This window comes from Barbus barbus (assembly GCF_936440315.1).
Source record: "Barbus barbus genome assembly, chromosome: 48".
Lineage (NCBI taxonomy): Eukaryota > Metazoa > Chordata > Actinopteri > Cypriniformes > Cyprinidae > Barbus > Barbus barbus.
In genome coordinates, this window is record NC_136726.1 from 12,693,143 (window position 1) to 12,715,355 (window position 22,213).

General features: G+C 35.8%; 2 protein-coding genes across 2 annotated transcripts; one reads left to right on the forward strand and one right to left on the reverse strand.

Annotated features, from left to right (window-relative positions):
* Positions 1-772: 772 nt before the first annotated feature.
* On the reverse strand, positions 773-12,891 carry tes (testis derived transcript (3 LIM domains)). The gene is made up of 7 exons (XM_079411646.1): positions 12,707-12,891; positions 8,603-8,688; positions 6,366-6,879; positions 4,230-4,634; positions 2,793-3,008; positions 2,391-2,549; positions 773-1,428 (listed from the first exon to the last, which is right to left on the reverse strand). Exons 1-7 carry the CDS (start codon positions 12,731-12,733, stop codon positions 1,234-1,236), a joined length of 1,602 nt encoding a protein of 533 aa, XP_079267772.1. The 5' UTR covers positions 12,734-12,891; the 3' UTR covers positions 773-1,233.
* Positions 12,892-16,788: 3,897 nt separating this feature from the next.
* On the forward strand, positions 16,789-21,640 carry cpa5 (carboxypeptidase A5). The gene is made up of 11 exons (XM_079411648.1): positions 16,789-16,860; positions 17,406-17,487; positions 17,601-17,735; positions 18,198-18,296; positions 18,443-18,544; positions 19,093-19,191; positions 19,288-19,398; positions 19,516-19,606; positions 20,830-21,029; positions 21,103-21,187; positions 21,263-21,640. The coding sequence occupies exons 1-11, from the start codon at positions 16,796-16,798 to the stop codon at positions 21,448-21,450; spliced, it is 1,257 nt and encodes a 418-aa protein (XP_079267774.1). The 5' UTR covers positions 16,789-16,795; the 3' UTR covers positions 21,451-21,640.
* The last annotated feature ends 573 nt before the right edge of the window (positions 21,641-22,213 follow it).

Consider the following 22,213-nt stretch of genomic DNA (forward strand, 5'->3'; position numbering starts at 1 on the left):
GGAGGGGGGTCTGGCAAAACAAACGCTTTAAAACTCAAGCTGAAAAGACACCACTGCATATTTAGCCAGAATATATATAAGCAGATCCCTGACATTCATATTTTTCCGTACTGTCATTTCTCAAATGTCTGTAACAAACAATCTCAACAGTTTTGTGAGTAACGAGTATAATTCCTGGATCCCAATTGTCACATTTCTGCTGTCACCCGTAGGATCCTCCAGGGATTTGGATCATCTCCCTGTCCTGTCTTGACTCTTCATGCGTGGGGCCTGTGCTATAGTTTCGCTAAACAGAAGCAACGCTTTGCATCTGGGTTTCATCACCCCAGGGAGCTACAAATCAACAATCATCTCTCTCTCACCGTTAGTGCTCACGGGGAAAACAAGTGCTAGGGAGGCAAGCGTTTAAGTAAGTGTGCTTTGTGTTTGGCAGGGAAAGCACCATGTAAATAAATTCCTGCGCAAGGGGCTGACACTGAAAGAAAGAATTCCCTCCTGGAAAACTCCACCCTAGTGTGGCGTGAGGTGAAACAGCCGAGCCCCTCGTGCGACTGCGGACAGTTACGATGGGAGGAAATGACGGTATAGTCTTGAGTTCGCCGCCATTAGAGACAATAGAACCGGGCTTCCTTGAATTGTGCCCAGTTTCCAGAGCTAAATGTAAGACAACACGCGGAGGGCTAACTTTTCCCTAAAAGTGCCGGCCTGGATTGGAATTTTCAATGGTGTGAAACGGTCAAGACATTAACACAAGCGTAACACCTGTCCCTTGAGATCCCAAACTTGTACGTCATAATATATTTGGATACATAGTTGAACCACTTCACATGGGGAAAAAAAATCTATTCATATTACTGCAAAACATTTATTGGATAAAGTGAAAGCTACGGGAAAAAAAAATAAAGTGCAATTTTAGACATAAGAAATAAAGACAAAAAATTAGAGTAAAATCGATTTTTCAGTAGCCGAAGAACAAAAGCCATCATAGCTTCTGTTTATTAATACTAAATCATTAATAATAAAGAATCACATCGACAACACTTATTCAGCTGCTGCTCCACCATATTGCTTATTATTTCCCAAAAAACAAGGACTTGGAATAACATTAAGATTAATCATACAAATACATTAATTTCTCAATAAAATGATGGAAGAAATTATGTGTACTGCATTAGGGAGAAACTGGCTAGAGGTGCTGTAAGCACTTTTCCAAAAACGATCCTAGATGTTCCTTCAGGAGGCCATGATCTTCTTCTTGCACTCCACGGAGCACAGCAGCATGCCCTGCATGGCCATAAAGCGCTGGCCTATAAGGCACTTGGAGCAGCAGGAGCACTGGAAGCACTGGGGTTCGGCGTGCCAGTGGTGCTCTCCATAGGACACACGCTGAGCCTCAGGCTCGATGGGGTTCTGACAGGCCGCACAACACTGTGAAAGCAGAGGGATACAGATAAGTTCACAGGAAGTAGTATAACAAATCTGTTTGTTTGACTCTCTCTCTTTGATTGCACTTGTTACAGGCACAATTAAAATCTGCTCTATTTGAATATCTGAACTTTCCTTCCTAAGCAGATGAGTCATAAGAGCTGTATCATAGTTCAGGCAGGCGATGAGAGAGATCGGTGGTGTCCGATATCACACGACTCCATTAAGAGCACTTCCACCATCGCTGTCCTCTGATTATCATGTCACTGGCACTTCCTAAATCTCCTTCACCTGCTGCTGAACCAATATGGCTGAGGAACACATGCCGAGCCTGTTAGTTTTAATAGCCCAGGCTTAGCAGGAATTCACTTCCATTTAGGTGTGACATGAATGATACTTGGACAACGTGAGGGGATGTAATACTAGCTGCTAAATGTTTCGCTTGTTTGAACATTGAACAGTATTTATGACATTATATATTTCATTTCTGTAACATTATTTCTCACAATACAACTATAATAAAACACACGTTTCTTGTATTTATGACCTTATCTATCATAATTCAAATATTTTGCATAATTGTGATTTTACTTCCTGTATTTATGACTTTATATGATTACAACTTTATTTCTCACGTTTCTCTTAATATGACTTAACATCTCATAATTATGAATGTATTTCTTGTATTTATGACTATATCTCAATGCAACAAATACTTGTACTTATGACATTATACTGTATATCTTCTTGTATTCATGTCATTATAGATCTAATTCTTATGCTATTATTTCTCACAATATGGCTTAATAACAAAACAAAAAATGCTAAAGAGTTTTTAAAAAGAAAGAAGCTAAAAACCTTTCGGTTACAAAGCCCTGGCCTAAATATATAACATATTCACTGTCATTTTTGTATAGAGCAGAGAGACAGAGAAGAGGAGAAATTAAAGAATGCCTCCTCTTTACCGCAGCGTGGTTCTTCATGTAGCAGGGTTTGCAAACAGGCTTCTCATTCTCCATGACGTAGGTCTCTCCAGCCAGCACACAGTCACAGTCAAAACAGCAGAAGTGCTTCAGGTGCCAATTGTGGCCCTCAGCCTGGGTGTACTCATTATTGAAGATGAGCTGGAGACCACACACACACACACATACTTCCCCCTCAATATTGTGCTTTGAACCATATATGGTATGTTAAAAACAATTTAACAACAGTCGACAGAATTGCATTCATTGTTTTACTAAGATTGTTTAAGATTTTAACACAAAACATATGGTGAGGTATGAGAGATCTAGTAGAGATCTAGGTCACTAATCAAATGTAAGCAAATTCGTGACATTGACTATGTGAACTACTTTGCCTCCACTCACCTCATCGCAACCTGCACATCGAGGCTTTTCGCTGTCTCCATAATGGCGGCCACAGTACAGCTGACCCTTCTTCCAGAAATAGATCATGTCCACCAGTAGCTCAGAGCAAGTACAGCACACAAAGCACGCCGGATGCCAGAGTTTATCGTAGCCTGCCCGCTCTGCGTACACCGCCGGCTCACCCTTCTTCATGGGCAGCTGGCAGCAGTGACATGACTGTGGGCAGAGATCCGGTGATGAGTTCAGCTTGGCAGAAACATCAGTGAAGAATGAAAGGGGGAAAACACTGTGGGGGCAGGTTGGTTTTAATGAACAAGACCAGAGACCGTTTACTTTAGCAATTCCTCTGCCCAGGTGGAGTAAGACTTAGAAAACATGAATAGGAAATGATGGAAATTAAAAAAAAAAAACCCTGTAAAGTTTAGGGAATACATCCAAGATTCAAATTTCTTTATATCATACAGTTTAACTATTTCTTGCCTCTAATTCTGATTTCATATCTTACAATATGACTATATATCAGAGATACTTTATTTCTCACATTTATAACGTTATTTCTCAGAATATGACTTTATATCTTATAATTCCAACTTTATTTCTTGTATTTATATCCCAATGTAACTTTTGCATAATCACTTTACTACATATTTATGGCTTTATATCTCATAATTATGACTTTTCATTTATGATTTTGTATCTCAACAACTTTTGCATAATGACTTTACTTCTCACACATTATCACATTATTTCTCAAATTATGACTTGTCGTTTTTATGACATTTTCATACAATCCAATTATTTTGCATAATTATGACTATTTATGAAATTTATGTCTTTACATGCCATAATGTGACTATTTCTCATAATCGATTTCTTGTATTTATGATGTCATATGTCACAATGAGATTATTTCACATAATTAGGACCATTTCTCGTATTTATGCAATAACCTATTTTTGGAATATGATTGGAAAGCTTTTCATTGAATAACAACAATTTTGGGTTTGTTCATCCAAAAGTTGTTGTTTGACTAAAGGCGACTTGAAATATAGTAAACAAAAATCCACCAGAGCTTGAACATAACCACAGGGACTAAGTGTGGTAATTTATGAAGATCTCTGGAAGAACATAACGTTCATTCCAAATGCCTGACTAACACGGGCTTGGCAGAATCTGAACTGCTCTTATGTTGATCAAGTGAATCCTGAGATAAGCGCTGGAGAACGATTTGACATGTGGTGGAAATAAATACTGCTGCTCAACAGCTCCAAAGCGGATTTTTCATTAATAGATGGTGACATTTAAATGCCTATAAATTCGATTGAGAGTCATTCAGATGTACAGGGATAATGAGAACAGAAAGGTAATAAAAAAAATGTGTCCATGACAATCATTTGAATCCATTTGAAAACATGTCTGTAGGAATGGCATACTTACATAGTTACCAACAGGTCCAGCGAGTGACATCCCAGCAGCCCCCGGGGCGCCAACTTTTCCCATTGTAGCAATAGCATCACCTTTGTCTCCAGGAGTCCCTGTTGTTCCAGCACCAGGTTTCCCTCCTGCCCCGAGGCCTTGAGGACCCTTTTCCCCGGTCATACCTGCCTGTTGTCCCATCTCCTCGGGCAGGGTGATGTCGCCTATGCCCAATGCCTCGTCCTTGTACTTGCGGACATACTGCTGCATTTGCTTAACCTCGCCTGGCGAGAGTTCGTGGCAGCGCTCGGGGTCTTGGTCGTGGTCGGGAAGCTGTTTGGCCATCTGTTTCTTACGGTAATCTGCTCCCGATGTGCCAGCGATGGGCCGCCGCTCCGGAGGCAGAAGCTCCATGTATCGCAGAGCCTGAGAGGACAGAAGTGATGTTTTTTGGTTAATATGAAATTAGATGTGGAACCCATTTAGCTTTTGTAATGTGTATTTTTGAGCAAAAAATAAATGATAATATTGTATGAAATTGGAGTGACATTACATGTAGTAAACGACAGGACTTTCATTTCAAGTATTCCTTTCATATTTTTATTTATTTATTTTGGATATTCTAAGAGAAATGTTATAATTATTTTATGATAACTGAATTAATAAATATTAGTGCTGTCAAAATTAGCGTGTTAATGCAGATTATTAATTTTTCCAGTTTAACAGCGTTAAAAATATTTTAAAATATATTCATTTATTTAGACGCAGAACATCTTCACTACCACATTAAAGAGGAGACTTTTCATACGTGCACTCCACTTCACCTCAGAGCCAGGCGCGAGTCAAATGAGTGTGGAAACGGTACAGGTGAAGTGGAAGCTTCAGTAGAACAACTGTGACCTGCAATCAGATGAGATGTCTGTCCTGTCAGCCATTATACTGTGCTTGTAACACGTGCTCTTCAGTTGCACGCACAAATTCAGTGGCTCGCGCTGTATCCTGTCTCATTTCATATTAAAGCGCAAATGAAACTACGAGCATACGTGTCAGATCTGCGTCACGTTCAGCAGCAGCAGCTCTTTCAGCAGCCAAATAACCTAAATAACCCATCTGCTGTGATGTCTGTTAAATCAAAGAACAAAAGAAAAAAGAGACTAAATAAATTACTTTTGTTGCTTTCATCTATATTCAATAACATATATATTCATCTATATTTAATTTAGGAATTTAGTGTTTGATAACTTTATTTAATTTTTGTATATTTCCTACTTGCTGAATCACAGGTAAATATGACATTTATTATGAAATGTGAAGATTGTTTTAAGTTCACTTCCTGTAAATTAGAAGTTGTTATTTTTTAAAGTCTTATAAATGTTAATACTGATAGCTCTTATTTATACTGTAATGTTGAATGGCTAAAGTCAAGGGTTAAATATTAGGGAACTTTTTTTTTTCCTATAGACATCAGTAGGATTGATATCAGTGATACTTGCCTTCAGCCATAAAAAAGATGCCATTAAACAAGTATTAAATATATACTGTCTTTATTTTGTTTCTACATTAATTTGAAGACCGAATGTGAAAATATTACAATATAAATGTATATTTAAAAACTTTAATGTTAGGTGGGATTAATCGCGATTAATTTCTGAAAGAAATGTGCAATTAGTTTTTTTTTTTTTTTTTATGATTGTAGAACTGATAAATATATATTATAATACCAAACAATCTTCATTTAAATTTTTGTAATAATTAAAAAAAAATGTATCGTTTTGCAACAGAATTTTTATTAAAAATAAAAGATTTATGCAGGCTTACATTTTTTTAAATAAAAATGAAAAGGACTTAATAAATGCAAAAAAATTAAATTTTTCAAAGTAGTTCAAACTAATTCAGTAACTTTTAACATAACTGCTAAAGGCTCTATTTTTTCCTCATTTTAATTATTGGCTAAATTAATAAATGCTAATTTTCCCCCTAATATTTAGCTATTAGATTATTCCTTAAAAAGAGGATTCTCAAAAAATGAAGTGGAGAACAGTGACCTCTAGTGGACAAGTCTCACGGTACAATTATAAACTTCGCCCTCCAGCATAAATTCATAAATAAATAAATACATACATGTATACATATAACAAAATATATAATATAACATACCAAACTTTGGTTGATCCCAGGTGGAGCCCAGTCATAGGTAACGGATTTAACCACATCTGTTTTGGCAGGCACTGGGGTAGGGGATGGAACAACAGTAGCGGCAGCAACAAGGCCTTTAGTTGGCGTGGCAGCAGACGAAACCGCACTATGGCCTGGCCCTGATGCAGCAGTGCCTGTTCCTGGGGCAGCAGTAGGGCCCATTGCAGTTGAAGCAGGGGAGCGAACTGCAGCAGCAGGTGGGGAATGAGGAGGCTGGGCGCTGGGAGTAGAGATCTGGCTGGAGCCGGGGATAAAGCTGGCAGCAGGAACAGGAGAAGCAGTGCTGACGGTGGTGGCCGGGATGCAGATGGTGACTTGGTTGCCTCTATAAGATGGGATGCCATCTCTCTTCAACTTGGCTATAAGGCCTGTGTACTTGGTGTCCTCAAAAAGCTTGCCCACCTTCTTATTCTCCTCAGTCTCGAGCTGCACGTCATGGTCCTCAACGCCGCACTTGCAATTTCGACAAATCTTTCTGTTATAAGGGAAGACAGAATTTTAATTTTTGGGTGAATATGGAAACACTTTTATGGTAACCATACACTACCATTCAAAAATGTGACCGGTCATTTAGATTTTCTAAAAGAAATCAATATTTTATTCAGCAAGGACTTAAATTGATCAAAAGTAACACTAAAGATATTTATATTGTTAGAAAGGATTTTTATTTCAAATAAATCCAAACCGAAGAGCAGCATACTGAGAAAAAAGGCTTGCGTTTACGCATTTATTGTATATTAAAAGCTCAAGTGATTGACAGAGAATGAAAGGAGCATATTTTTACTGTAGGATGAGCTGTCTCTCTGAGTAATGTCTGTTTTGTTTAGGTAAGAGTCTGATAACATTATTTTGGATCGCTGTGCAAATGTCAAGTTAAGGCATGCACAGATATTCTGAAATTACTTGGAAAAAGAAGGCCATGGGCTACATACTAAATCACTTTCGGCATGATTTTTTGAGCATTTCTATAGCATATATATTTAAATCATACTAAAACCATATTGTGTTGCATTGAGAGCTGTAAACATTTTATAAATAAATAAAAGGTATAAGTTTGTTGCCAATTTAAAAGGAAAAATGTATGTTTTCCGGTTATATATATATATATATATATATATATATATTATAGTTGCTGTCATTGTCAATGCAGGCTCAGTAAGAGGGTAGAAAATGGTCATGCAAACTAAATGATGATATTTTGGTACAAGAAACCATACTAACATTATAAGTGAAGAAAATAAAATGCTATAAAAGTAGAATGTGGCCCCTTTAAAGACACTTTGGGCTGTTTAACATATCAATGAGAGCAAAGGAGTAAGAAAGATGGCGTTTGGGAAATGCTACAACATAAATCGTAGCCACACATCCAAAGAGGCTTTATCTTCACCCAAAAGAAATGTTTCTGCATGTCAGTGATTAAAAGCATCAAAGCACAGATGTTTTTATCCAAAGCCATTTACAAAAGAATGCCTTTGAATTAAAGATGAGGCACAGGAAGTGAGTCTAAGCCTGTTTGAGTCACAACATGGAACCTATGGAAGCTTATTTTGGCCACGGAATAAAAACTTAAAAAGTCTTTGTGATTTTTTTTAAAACTCTTAATTCAGACTTTTTTTCTCACAACTGCGAGTTTCTACCTCACAATTCTGAATTGTGTGAAAAATAAATTTTTATTTTATTTATATTTATATTTTCGGTGGTGGAAATAAGCTTCCATAGTAACCCTACCAAGACCTGACTAATTCTGTTCAGCACTGGATGGCTAGTTGCCCTTCCCTGCTGCATAAAAGCAAACACAAAGATGAAGTCTCTGGCTCTGCATCCAATGACCTGTATCCACATTGATGTCTTTTCATTCAAAGAATTCCTGAAACCCCATGAGAGTGATTGGGAACGGCACGCACCACCGCTGCAGTGATAGAGCTCTGGCACAGGCATCTTGGCACCTGTGGTTCTCACTTCAGGAAAACCACCAGAGTGCAGCTAATGGCCAGAGCTCTCTCAGTGTGACAGTTTTTTGCCAGATAGCTACGGTATTGCATGTTGGTGAGTTTGACAAAATGATAATGACGGATAAAAAAAAAAAGAGAAGTCAAATCAATGATGACCCAACATGATTAGATACATTTTTCGCAATGAAAACCACATGCATGAATCATAACATTGCACAAATATGTAGGAAGGAAGCAAGCACAAACCGCCAGAAGTGAAGCTCAAAGCCTTCACATTTGTCCTTGCATTTCAGACAGGCAGCTCCAGCTCCAATCTCATGGCCCAGGGTTATCTGGCAAAACAACAGAAGACGTTTCCCGAGTCACAAACACATATCAAACAAAAGTATTAGTCAAATAATCACAAATTTAAAAAAGCATATGCATTTATTTTATTTTAATTAAATGGTGACCCCTCTGGCCCTTTCCTACTTATTTCAAAAATAACAAATTTTCTTTTCTTTCCAACAAATAGCGAGGGAAAGGAGGTGCTGTGTCTTTGTCAAATGTTAATTATCAAATTCATATATACAGTGGATATTAAAAGTCTACACACCCCTGTTAAAATGTCAGGTTTCTGTGATGTAAAAAAATTAGACCAAGATAAATAATTTCAGAATTTTTTCCACCTTTAATATAAACTATAACCTTAAACAAACTGAAATCTTTTAGGAAATGTGGAGTAAAAATAAAAAACTAAAATAATGTGGTTGCATAAGTGTGCACACCCTCTTATAACGAAGGATGTGGCTGTGTTCAGAATTAAGCATTCACATTCAAACTCATGTTAAATAGGAGTCAGTACACACCTGCCATCATTTAAAGTGCTTCTGATTAAAGCCAAATAAAGTTGAGCTGTTCTAGTAGGCTTTTCCTGACATTTCCTTCGCATCTTACAGCAAAAGCCATGGTCCACAGAGAGCTTCCAAAGCATCAGAGGGATCTCATTGTTGAAAGGTATCAGTCAGGAGAAGTGTACAAAATCATTTCCAAGGCATTAGATATACAATGGAAGACAGTCATCATCATCAAGTGGAGAAAATATGGAGCAACAGTGATATTGCCAAGCACTGGATGTCCCTCCAAAATTGATGAAAAGATGAGAAGAAAACTGGTGAGGGAGGCTGCCAAGAGGCCTACAGCAACAATAAAGGAGCTGCAGGATTTTCTGGCAAGTACTGGCTGTGTAGTACATGTGACAACAATCTCCCGTATTCTTCATATGTCTGGGCTATGGGGTAAGGTGGGAAGAAAATCATCCATGCCCGGCTAGATTTTACAAAAAAACATTATAAGTCTCCCAAAAGCATGTGGGAAAATGTGTTATGGTCTGATGAAACCAAATTATAAAAGGTATTTTTGGCACAAAAAAAAAAAAACTGCGCATCACCAAAGGAACACCATACTCACAGTGAACCGTGGTGGTGGCAGCATCACACTTTAGGGCTGTTTTTCTTCAGCTGGAACTGGGGACTTAAGTCAAGGTGGAGGGAATTATGAACAGTTCCAAATACCTGTCAATATTGGCACAAAACCTTCAGGCTTCTGCTAGAAAGCTGACGATGAAGAGGAACTTCATCTTTCAGCACAACACCAACCCAAAGCATACATCCAAATCAACAAAAGAAGATATAGATACAGTTTTGGAATGGCCCAGCCAGAGCCAGACCTGAATCCAACTGAAAATCTGTGGGGTGATCTGAAGAGGGCTGTGCACAGGAGGTGCCCTCGCAATCTGACAGATTTGGAGCAATTTCGCAAAGAACAGTGGGCAAATATTGCCAAGTCAAGATGTGCCATGCTGATAGACTCATACCCAAAAAGACTGAGTGGTCTAATAAAATCAAAAGGTGCTTCAACAACGTATTAGTTTAAGGGTGTGCAGACTTATGCAACCACATTATTTTAGTTTTTTTATTTTTACTCCACCTTTCCTAAAATATTTCAGTTTGTTTTTTAATTTAGTTGTACAGGTTATAGTTTACATTAAAGGTGGAAAAAGTTATGAAATTATTCATCTTGGTCTCATTTTATTACATCACAGAAACCTGGCATTTTAACAGGGGTGTTTTTCTAGCAATATATATTAAATAAAATATTAAGTCTAAATAAACAGCCTAAATAAATAAACTATGCCAAAATTGGTAAAAGGGTTGTGGATTTATCATGTATTAAACTAGTCAACTGTTGGGACAAAATGTTTTATTTATTTTTGAATTATTTATTTATTCTCTAACATGTCCACTAGATCTCACAAGAGATTTGCATTTCCAGTTCACAACTTAAAAAGACATTTGTGCTTTTAATAATTTATAAAACAATCAAATAAATAAAAAAGACACCAACATGTAGCATGTAACGGGTTCATGAAAAATGCTCTCTAAACTCTTATGTATTCCTTTACTAATTTTGCCAGATCCAACAAAGGTGAAGTTGCATTTCTTCTGGGGTCTGCTTTTTATAAGACAAGCAGACAAGATTCATTAAAAGGTGGATTCATAAGAAAGTTAGATTTTTTTAAGAATTCTCCTCAAATGACATGATCATGAGCTTCTTGAAACTTCATAGAACTTACTATTTAAGTCAAAAACTACAGGCCTTACAAAATGCTCTTTAGTTTGAAGCAGGACATTATTTCCATAATTAAAGGAAGGAGAAGAATGCCTCTCAAACTTCTCTTCCATTTCTACAAGAAATTTCAAGTGCAATATATATTTGAGAAACATCTGATAACTAGATATTATAATATTTATTTTATAAAGCTTATTCCTGTCTCAGCAGTTCTCAACACTAAAGCTCCTCAGCTGGAAGACCGCCTTATAAGGTCAAGTATTTATCAAGATGGAGAATGCCTGGGAGGCTTAGCACATCTTTTGTGTTAAAGAAGAACATTTTTCTGCTTAAAAATCAAGACCTGAGGAGTAGTTACTGTTTAACAGCGAGACAATGAGGCCCACTGTGGCATTTCGGTCCATAAACCTGTACTTAATATTTATACTGTACCTACCCTCACTAGCTCCTGAGAACACAGAGTGCAAATTAATGCTTTTAAAAACATCTATTTGACAGAGAAAATGATGTGGCATTCACAAATATTTAGCAAATGAAAAAAATATTATTGCATCAACTAAAGTTGCTTTAAACATGACAAATGTTAATGTTTGTTGACCATTTCCTTGACAAACTCTTGAACTCTTACTACATTATTTTTTGCAATTGTATGCAAATGTGGAAATGTTTTGTATTGTAATATTCATTTCTTTTAAAGGGATATTGTTTGAAAGATTGTTGGTTGTTCTTTTCCATGCAATGAAAATGAATGATGACTGCAACTTTCCGGCTCCAAAAAGGATGCAAAATTGCCATAAAATAGCATTAATGTAATATATAATACATTATATTTAACTCTTCTGACATAACGATAGGTTTGGGAGAGAAACCGGTTGAAATTACATGTTATTAATTCGTCAAAACTGTAGTGACAAGTTAACCTGTTAAGACTAGATCATAATAGACTGAGACTGTGAGTTGAACTTGAGAATTGCATCAGATTTGTGAACAAATCATTCAGATTGGTTTGTGAATCGGATTCAAATAAATCTGATTTCATTCAGTCCATTCATCAAGTGCACAAGTCATATTGACTATTTATATGGGACATGAAAGGCTTGACATCTTTAGTCATCATTCATTGTCTTTGAAGAACTTTCTTCAAAATATCTTTTGTTTCACAGAAGAATATCGTTATACAGGTTTGGAGCTACATGAGGGTGAGTAAATGATCAAATTTTCATTTTGGGTTGAACTAAAACTTTAAGCCGTAGACTAGAGGAACTTCACATCTTTACATAACCTCTTGCAAATACCCACTTCTTTCTTTACTGTACATGTACTGTGTGTCAAAACATGTTTTATCACCACTAAATTTGCAATTTGACTAGTGGTTGAATTGCTGCAATAAGTGATGAAAGAAACCCACTTGCATAATATTAACAACAACTTCCAACTTGTTTACAGTTTGGAAAAGGAAAATCTATAGGATCTTTTAACTAAAACTTGAAATTCAATTCATGTTTCTAGCAAATAAAAAAGAACCAGGATCATCCTTTTATGTTTTACTTCCTATTAATGACCACTTCCTATTTCTCACTAAATGTAAACAGTTTTTTTTAATCACTCGGCCTCGAATGTGAGAGTTGTAATGCCAAATGTTTCGCCATGTATAACAATGGCAGTGGCTTTACCTTTAAGGGCGTTGCCGAATGTTTCTGCAACAAACCTTTTGGACCATGACCAGTTCAATACGCGTACCTTTTTAACTTCTTTCTCGATCTCCATTCTTGTCGAGCTTGTTTAGATGTGATAACCAGCGCTGACTCTATTCCCACCGGCAACTTTCCCTGACGGGTCACTTTTGTTGAACGGGACAGACTCCCACTTCTATCCCTCTGGCTCACACTCACTTACACTGAAAGACTTCCGCTCATTGCCAATGTGCGCTGTTCAGCCAATAGGAGCAGAGATGTAGAGTTGAACTACCAATCAGAGCCATGTATGAGATGCCTCTTGTTACAAAGTGAAACGCTTGCGGACAGATGGGAGAGCTAGCTGGAGATTATGAGGCATGACTAGTAGAAAAGTATTATAGTTCGTTGGTAACTGCAACGTGGATTAAATGCGGATTGTTTTAATAACACTTGTTTTATATAATTATTTAAAATTAATTATTAAATTATTATTAATTGAAATGAAATATGTTTGTTTTGTGTGTGTGTGTGTGTGTGTGTGTGTGTGTGTGTGTGTGTGTGTGTGTGTATATAAATAAATATATTATTTAATTATTTTAAATGATTAATTATATTTATATGTTTGTGTACATATATATTCACAAACACAAAAATATAAATAATATAATTTATAATTTATTATAATTCAATAATAATTTATTCATACATACACACACACACACACACACACACACACACACAAATTAATAATACATTTGAAATTACTATAACAAATAAATCTAATTAAAAAATTTAACATTTTAATCCATGTTTACATTTTACAGTTAAGGGTGAACTATAATACAATTCGACTAGCCACGTCTCTTAAAATGTTTAATATTGTAATTTAAATACTCATAATATTGTACTGTATAATATTGTTATATTACTAGAAATTACTAGACTACTTTTCATTTGAAATTAGAAGTTTTGAGACGGTCACAGACTCGAGTCAGAGACGAGGCGTGGCTGCAAAACTTAACTGAGTACGCGAAACTCACAACGGAAAAGAAAATTCAAGTAAAAGAATAAAGGGATGTAAAGAGACTAGGTTGGTTTTCTTCTCACTGTGGTAGCAGCTGGCACAGGGACCAGAGCACGCTCAATGAGCAGCGTCAAAACGCAGTGGCAAAAGAGAAGAAGAGGAGTAGGGAGAGGACCAAGAGAGAGTTTGATGGTGTCCTGAGTTTTTAAACTCGACTTTCAGACCCTCCCATCTGGACGTCTTGACCAATTAGATACTGTCCTTGCTCGGGGTATTGCTTTGTTTCTCCACCCCATCAATAAATCAACATGTTAAATGGTCAGTCACATGTCCAAACTTTACAAGCTCTTGCAAAGCATACTTTTGAATGTGATTTCTATAACCTGAATATGATACATTGTACAAAGAATTAATTGGAAGAAACATTTAAAGCATGAATTTTCAAACTCATACATACCAAACATGAATATTACCCTTTAAGGCTTAAGCTATTCAATACTTATTAAAAGCAAGACATACACAATGAGTGATTAAAACAAGGATAGTCAAATGTGTGGGTTACATACATAATATGCAGTTATGCATAGAAATGATTAGTTTCATTAAAAATTGAAAATGAAAGTCTTTCAAGATGATTTTAGGTGCATATGGAAGCAGACAGTCTTTGTGAACCAAGGAATTTGAGTCGGATTCTTTGTCTTCTATGTGTGGGGGTAGCCAATCTAAGCAAGTCTGTAGCTCGTAGTTTTCCAGTGTGGAACCCATGTGATGGCCCTCTCTTTGACCATAAATCTTGATTACTTGCCCCAAATTTGACAGTCTTTTTCCTGAATTGGAATTATCAATAAGTGTTCTTTTGTCTCAAGGTTGTAAACTGTTTTGTGAAAGAGTTGGTTAGTTTGCTTGCTTCAGACTAGTGGTGCCAGAATCTAATTTATGACATTGTCCTGTTTTCTTGGGACCTCTCTGAATTCCAGCTCCTCAGGTTTCAATGTTCTGATGCATCTTAAATTTGTCTGATTCAGTCTCTGATATTCTACACACCCGTGAGGCCTTAGGAATCTGTATATGCAGTATATTAATTTGGTTAACATGCTTTTTCTTTTTCAACATAAAAAATACACATCCTAACAGGTCAGAGCAAGTCATCGTAAGTGCATATTATGGGGCGGAGGGCAGGAAACAGCCGCACTCTGACAGAAACTGATGCGCTGGCCTTGTACAGGAAGCTGTGGTTTTGGAAAGGGTGTGGTGATGTAAGACTTTAAATTCTGATATACTAAATTCTGCTTTTCTGTCTCTCTTTGAGTTTTATTAAAGATTTGTGCAGACTTATCTTCACTAAGCCTGCTTGAAATCCTTGCTTCAGTCATTTTGTTGAGTTGATGTGGACATGAAGCTCTAACAGCATGGCCACTGATCATTGTCATGACTAACTGTACTGTTATATAGCTATAATGACACTGTTGTCTGAATATACTCAGAAGCTGGGTGTGTTTCCTGTCTTATCTTGTATGTAATTACTGCTCACTCACTCAATCAATCACTAAAACACAGTCACTTCTTTATTTAGCTCTGTTTCATCTAGATTACAAAAGTGTCTTTCAGTGCATTACTTGGGTAATGGAGGTGTAGGTTTGAACTAACAGCCTTTAGTTCAACCACTAAGGAACAACATATTTTTCACGAACGTTCCATAGACTAAATTGCATCACAATGCCTAAAAATGAAGATGAAAAACAGCTGCATTGTTCTCATCCATCAGACTCAGTGGCAGTGTTACACAAGTTTGTGAGAACCAAAGCAGCAGGCCTGTCTGAGTTGATTTAATGTCAACACAAGGCCAAAACTATACTTGGTACAAGCATTTTCTGCTATTCTATTCCACACAGCAAGATCTTGTTTTGCGAAGAGATATAAATGCATAAACTATATAAATATTTATTTTCATGGGTGTCTAATAACCATTCCAACTGTTTATTCAGACGTATGGGGCTTTGACTAACAGTACCATGACTAGCTGTGGCTAAAATAGCAATGCTGTGTGAAAGTATAAGTTTGTTTACACGTGTGGGTGGGCTATGTGATGTTTAATCACCATTTAGGTGTAACTTTCCTGTCAGATTATGACTCATTATGCGGTTTTGCAGATCAGAAAACTGCAGAAGAAGTAAATGATTACAATGGTTTGGTCATCTTGGCCTGTATAATAATATCTGATAACAAATGCATGAATGTCATTAACATATTCTGTCCATCAGCAGATAGATAGATAGATAGATAGATAGATAGATAGATAGATAGATAGATAGATAGATAGATAGATAGATAGATAGATAGATAGATAGATAGATAGATAGATGCCAGATAGGAACTGCAGAGGGTTTATGAGTTCAGTGAAAAGCTAATAAGTAAATCATAGAAATCTTAAATTAAAACAAATAATTTTTAAATGAACCAAAATAAAACGCTTACTGAAAAAAATGAAACATTTTATTTGTTTACCTGCATGTCATGATGTGACCATAACCAACATCAGAGAACCGTGAACATGCAAATGTGATACTTCATTATTAAAATATTTATTTTAAAATCGCAGGGGTACTTCAAATGAAAAAATATATTAGGTGAAAGAGGATCAGGTTAGAAAAATGTTAGCGATTTTGAGAATCTGTGCATTTTAATGTGTTTGAAAGACAAACACCTTCCAAAGTAATGCATGGTAAAATAAACGACTGAGTGATAATTCAAATAAAAATGAACGTGTTCATCAGTAGTTGATGTAATGTTGAAACACTTCTTAAACTCAAAATGATTTTTGTATATCCAGTGGTCAAATGCAGTGTAGCCACCTGACTAATGACTGAATTAGTAAAAAAATTAATTTAGCATATTTGCTCCAACATGGTCTATACAGTTGGACCTCATTGTTAATTTGGTCTTGTTTTTACTGTCTTTCTATCTTTCTGTTACTAGTTGCATTGCTCTCATTTGGCAAACTTCAGCATTAGTATTGTATAATATTGTGGGAACCACAGCAGCAGGCTTGCCAAACCGTTAATACAAGGTCACAGCCACCAGGACAGTATATAAAGGGTGACTCTAGCTAGAAAGTTCTACTCAAGCAAGATGAAGGGGCTACTGGTGCTGACTGCTCTGTTTGTGGCCGCGTTTGGCAAAAAGACCTTTGAGGGGTGAGCTCATAAATCTTGTTTACAGTATACTAGGTTAAAAAAAAGAGAGAGAAAAAAAAATATATATATATATGTATATATATTCTGCATGATTATGCACCAAAAAAGATAAAAGCTGTGCAGCATTTTACATTGAGTTTGAGGGAGGAAGCTGTGGTTTATTCAGCGCTGAGTGCTCAGGAGGAGGGTCATCATGGTGATAGATACAGTGATAAAATATGAAGTGTGATTTTTAATGCTGATAGCTTTACTGTTTAAGATGATGAAAGGAATCATATTTTTAACTGCTCTGTTTGTGGCCCGTTTTTTCCAAAAAAGACTTTTGAGAGGTGAGTTTTAAATGGACATTTTATCCAAAAAATTATCATTTGCTCACCTTCATGTTGTTCCAAAAAAAGTTGTTGTTTTCAAAAAGTGTCAGCGTTTTTGTCTATGCAATGACCGTCTTTCATTGTATGGACAAAATATATTTATTTGCGATGAAACTTCAAATAAAGCCACATATCTTAAGAAGTATTCCTGCATATGTTTTGATGTATCTACAGAGACCAGGTTCTTCGGATCACTGCAAAAGATGAGGCACAGATTTCTCTCCTGAAGGAGCTTTCTGAACAGGAACACCTCGGGGTAAGTTTCACATCAAAACCAGAGATCTACTTATTTATGTTTCTCATATGCATTTAGCATATAAACATTGTACTTTGTGAACATCTGATTTACTTGTTTCTGTCTGTGTAAAGTTGAACTTCTGGAGGGAGCCTGCTCGTGAGTCCTTGCCTGTGGATGTTCATGTCCCGTTTCACAGCCTTCAGGCAGTCAGGGCATTCCTGGGATACAATCAGATCCAGTATAATGTCATGATTTTGGATGTCCAGGTGGGACTATTAATTAAACTTTTTGATTGCTATGATTATAATAGCTTGGAGAGAATCATCATAAGACACACATTCTTTGGATGCACCAGGAAACTTTTTTGTCAATCGGACCCCTTTTTATCTAAAATATTTCCTTGAAGTACCCCGTGGGATTTTAAGTTAGTGTTTCAATAACTGACACTTGTTCAAGGTTCTCTGGTGTTGGTTAATGGTATGACATGCAGGTAAACAAATAAAATGTTATGTAATCTTTTTGTGTTTTTGTTTTAAAATTTATTAAAATTAAAATTTTTTATTAATTATTAGCTTTCCATCAACTCAGAAACCCCCACAGGTTTGCGAATGAAAGTTTGGGAAACCTTGGGTTATACCACAATGAATCTTTGATCATATTAAATATACAGTTTGGGTAATCACAAAATGTGAAGTTGAATTTTTTTTTCATTCTTCTTACTCTGTAAGGATTTGCTGGATGACGAGGAACGTGAGATGGTGAAATATCGTACCTTTCCAAGAAGTACCGATGATTTTGTCTACACCAGCTACCATGATCTGAACTCTGTAAGTTGTGCACAACTTTAATTATATGAGTGCATTGCGAGACTTGATGGATGTGACTATGTTGTTTCATGTTTTCCAGAATTTTACCATTTTGTATATTTTAAACAATTTTACACACATAATACAAACAGCCATGTTTCTCTCAGATTAACTCTTTCATGGACATGCTTGTGGCAGAGAACAGCAATCTCGTCAGCAAAATTGTGATTGGTAAGAGCTACGAGAACCGCCCCTTGAACGTCCTGAAGGTAGGTCATGATAAATAATGATAAATGTGCATACTTTTATTGCAGCAAGAGACCTCTAGGGAAAATGCTATTATTTCGCATTTTTCTAATTTTATATATTTTTTCTTATTACCAGTTATATTAACTATATTATGAATTTGCAATTATATTAACAATTCGAGTGAAAAAATGTAATGGAAAATTAACATAAATTTTCTTTTTAAGAAAACATTAATAAATTGTAGATTAGTCCACCGAACATCAACAGACGAATTAAAAAAATTATCTGTAAGGAATTTATCTCTACAATATGATACAATATGAGGTCCCTCCTCAGTTTCAGCTTTTAATAAATTTTTCAAAATTCTGAAACATTTCCAGATTTAAAGATGACATGTAATTTCTGCATCATTATTATTTTAACAGATCAAATTAGATTTTAAATCTTTCAGTGTGGTCTTTTGGATTCCATTGTATATGTACAGGCCTATATATCACAATTCATATGCAGTATGTCTGTGTAATATAATTATGATTTTATCATTGTGACCCCATGTGCTCTTTCTCAGTTCAGCACTGGAGCAAACCGTCCAGGTATCTGGATCGACACTGGCATCCACTCCAGAGAATGGGTCACCCAGGCCAGCGGAATCTGGTTTGCCAAGAAGGTAAAGTTATTAATTGGCAAACACAACATGCTATAAAAACAGATTTGAACAGGAATAGACTAAAGCACATATGCCCGTGTGTTCTGATGTATGCAGATCGTGACTGACTACGGACGTGACCCCGTCCTCACCGGCATCCTTAACAACTATGATATTTTCTTGGAGATCGTCACCAACCCTGATGGTTTCGCATACACCCACAGCAGAGTGAGTTTTAAAGCCTGATGCCTGGAAGACTTCACATCCACATTCAGATCAGAACAACTGTATTTTGAGAACGTATTCCAACGGACTGCTTTTCAATTGCAAATCTGTTTGGTTAAGGATCGCATGTGGCGTAAAACCAGAAAGCCAAACTCTGGCTCCAGCTGTGTTGGAGTTGACCCTAACAGGAACTGGGACGCTGGCTTTGGAGGTGAGATGCTTTTATCATTGCAGTTATACTCAGAGCTGGGTAGATTATTTACAAATTGTAATACATTACTGATTACACATTACATGATAAAAACTGTAGTTAGTTACGGTTGCGCATTATAGGGAATGTATTCAGACTACACTTTAGATTACTTTTAGATTACTTTTTTTTATCTAACTTGTTTTAAATTTACCATTGAATTGACATAAAAAAGCAATGAGAAAGAAAATACATTTAATTTCTTTAAATCAACCTCATAAAATGCATTACACGTTACATTAAACCAGGGTTTCCCAAACTAGGCTTACTGTTAGAACTGCAGTGGGTTTGTGAGTTAATAAAAACCCTTATCATTAATTAAACACTAAAAATAGAAATATTTAATTTGTTTACCTGCATACCAATCTGACTATTAATCAACACTGAACTGTAAATATGCGAATGTGTTGTTAAATTATTGAAATATTAACTTCCTCAGAGATATTTTCAAGAAAATATTTCATGCTGAAGTAGTTTTGGCTGACAAAAACGATTGGGAATCCATTTAAAAGAAGAGTTATGGAGAATCAGTAAATTATCAAAGATTTACTGCCATTGAATAAAATGTAATCCATAAAAAGTAACTGTAATCTAATTATGAGCATTATAAAATACTCTAATTACGAGTACTTGATTTTTGGAATCTGATAACGTAATCCAGATTACATGTAATCAGTTACTATGGTTATACTGTAAAGCAAGGCCGTAATGGATTAATGGATTTATGGAATAAAGAAAATGAAAGAATAACAGTAAAAGAAAATTAATATGTACACATTCAATCTTATTTTTAAGCCTAATACGTTAAACACAGGAAATTATTCTTGTCTCTTCACATTCAATTATGAATTACAGGCTATATTTTGGATTCAAAATGCAAAGATTTGACAATAAAATTGAGTTAATTGCATCAAAGGATATTAGCTGCAGTCATTTAACAGTTCTATCGTAAAACAGAAATATTAGCCTAAATTTAGCCTAAAAAATAATTGTATGAGAAAAAAAATCAGAATTTCATGATATAAACAATAACTATTGTCAAGTATCAAATATTAGACAGTTTTTCCATTTCTGATTACTGTTACATTCTAATTAATCACCATGGTGTTTATGCCCCTACTGTAAGTAAAATTCCGATAGTATATACTGTAATACTATCTTATTTTTCTGTTTCCCAACCTCAGGTGCTGGTTCCAGTAACAACCCCTGCACTGAGACGTACCGTGGACCCAGCGCTCATTCTGAGCCCGAGGTCAAGGCCATTGTGGACTTTGTGAAATCACATGGTAAACTCAAGGCCTTTGTGTCCATCCACAGCTATTCCCAGATGCTCCTCTATCCATACGGATACACAAGCACTGCTGCAAAGGACAAGGCTGAACTGGTATGCATGTGGAAACACACTATTCTAGACATATATAGCATCAATTAAATCAAATTCTGTATTGTCCCTTCAGCATGAGCTCGCCAGGAAGGCTCTTTCTGCCCTGCAGTCACTGCATAACACTCGCTACACATATGGAAGCATCATTACTACCATCTGTAAGTTTGAGAAGACTCATTTTCATTTCAGTTCATATCAGTTTTGCACCCTTCTAACAATCTCTCTGTCCACAGATCAAGCCAGTGGAGGCACTATCGACTGGACCTACAACCAGGGCATCAAGTACTCCTACACGTTTGAGCTGAGAGACACTGGCCGCTATGGTTTCCTCCTGCCAGCCAATCAGATCATCCCCACTGCTGAGGAGACCTGGCTGGCCCTGATGGCCATCATGGAGCACACCAAAAATAATCCATATTAAACAAGCTTCTGTGATGAGACAAAGTGAATAAAAGAGTGTTAATAAAAAACAACAAAAACATTGAGCATTTTATAGAAATTGCTTTAAGAATATATTGTTCAGCCCTGAAAAGTCTCTGCATACTGACTGATATATCTGTACCATATGAGGTGGTGGTTATTAGAGATTTTATAAAGTGATCAGTATGGTTGATATTAGATGTTTAATAACTCTTTCTCATTTCTTCTATTTCTACATTTAGATTACATTTGCCATTATCTATTGGTAGTGTTATTAGCACTATTGAGATACTATCATAGACTAGTTGTGTATGTATGTATTTATTTATTTAAATTCTCAATTAGATTTTGTGTCATTATTTTCTAATTTCATTTAGTTTTTAGTTAAAGTTTTAGTCATTTATTTTGGTTTTGGTTGTAGTTATTTTATTGCATCAAGTTAAACTAAATAAAAATGAGAAATGTTGACTTGGCAATTAGCTGACATAAGTTTTCATATAATTTATTTTAAGTTAACATTTTAGTTTAAGTCAACTATAATAACCCTGTCTAACACTCACTTAAAGTTCAGATTTAAAACACCAATAATTAAATAACAATTAAATGTCAGCGAATATCAAAATGAATATCTATTTATTCATCATACTGTGTACATCATAAAGTTATGATGTCATAATTTACCTGTAGCATTCATTTTAGTTTTGAATGATTTTAACAAATGATTTTAGTTTTTAGTGTTTTTTTTATTTTTTTATTTAGATAGA

What these genes read in the sequence shown, in the direction of transcription:
- tes (XM_079411646.1), bottom strand. Translation starts at nt 12,733, where the DNA reads ATGGAGATCGAGAAAGAAGTTAAAAAG. An exon ending in CTGGACCTGTTGGTAACTAT is followed by an intron (nt 3,009 to 4,229) that starts GTAAGTATGCCA and finishes CTCTGCCCACAG; the next exon opens with TCATGTCACTGCTGCCAGCT. An exon ending in ACATGAAGAACCACGCTGCG is followed by an intron (nt 1,429 to 2,390) that starts GTAAAGAGGAGG and finishes CTGCTTTCACAG; the next exon opens with TGTTGTGCGGCCTGTCAGAA.
- cpa5 (XM_079411648.1), top strand. Translation starts at nt 16,796, where the DNA reads ATGAAGGGGCTACTGGTGCTGACTGCTCTGTTTGTGGCCGCGTTTGGC. An exon ending in GGCAAAAAGACCTTTGAGGG is followed by an intron (nt 16,861 to 17,405) that starts GTGAGCTCATAA and finishes ATGTATCTACAG; the next exon opens with AGACCAGGTTCTTCGGATCA. An exon ending in CTGAACAGGAACACCTCGGG is followed by an intron (nt 17,488 to 17,600) that starts GTAAGTTTCACA and finishes GTCTGTGTAAAG; the next exon opens with TTGAACTTCTGGAGGGAGCC.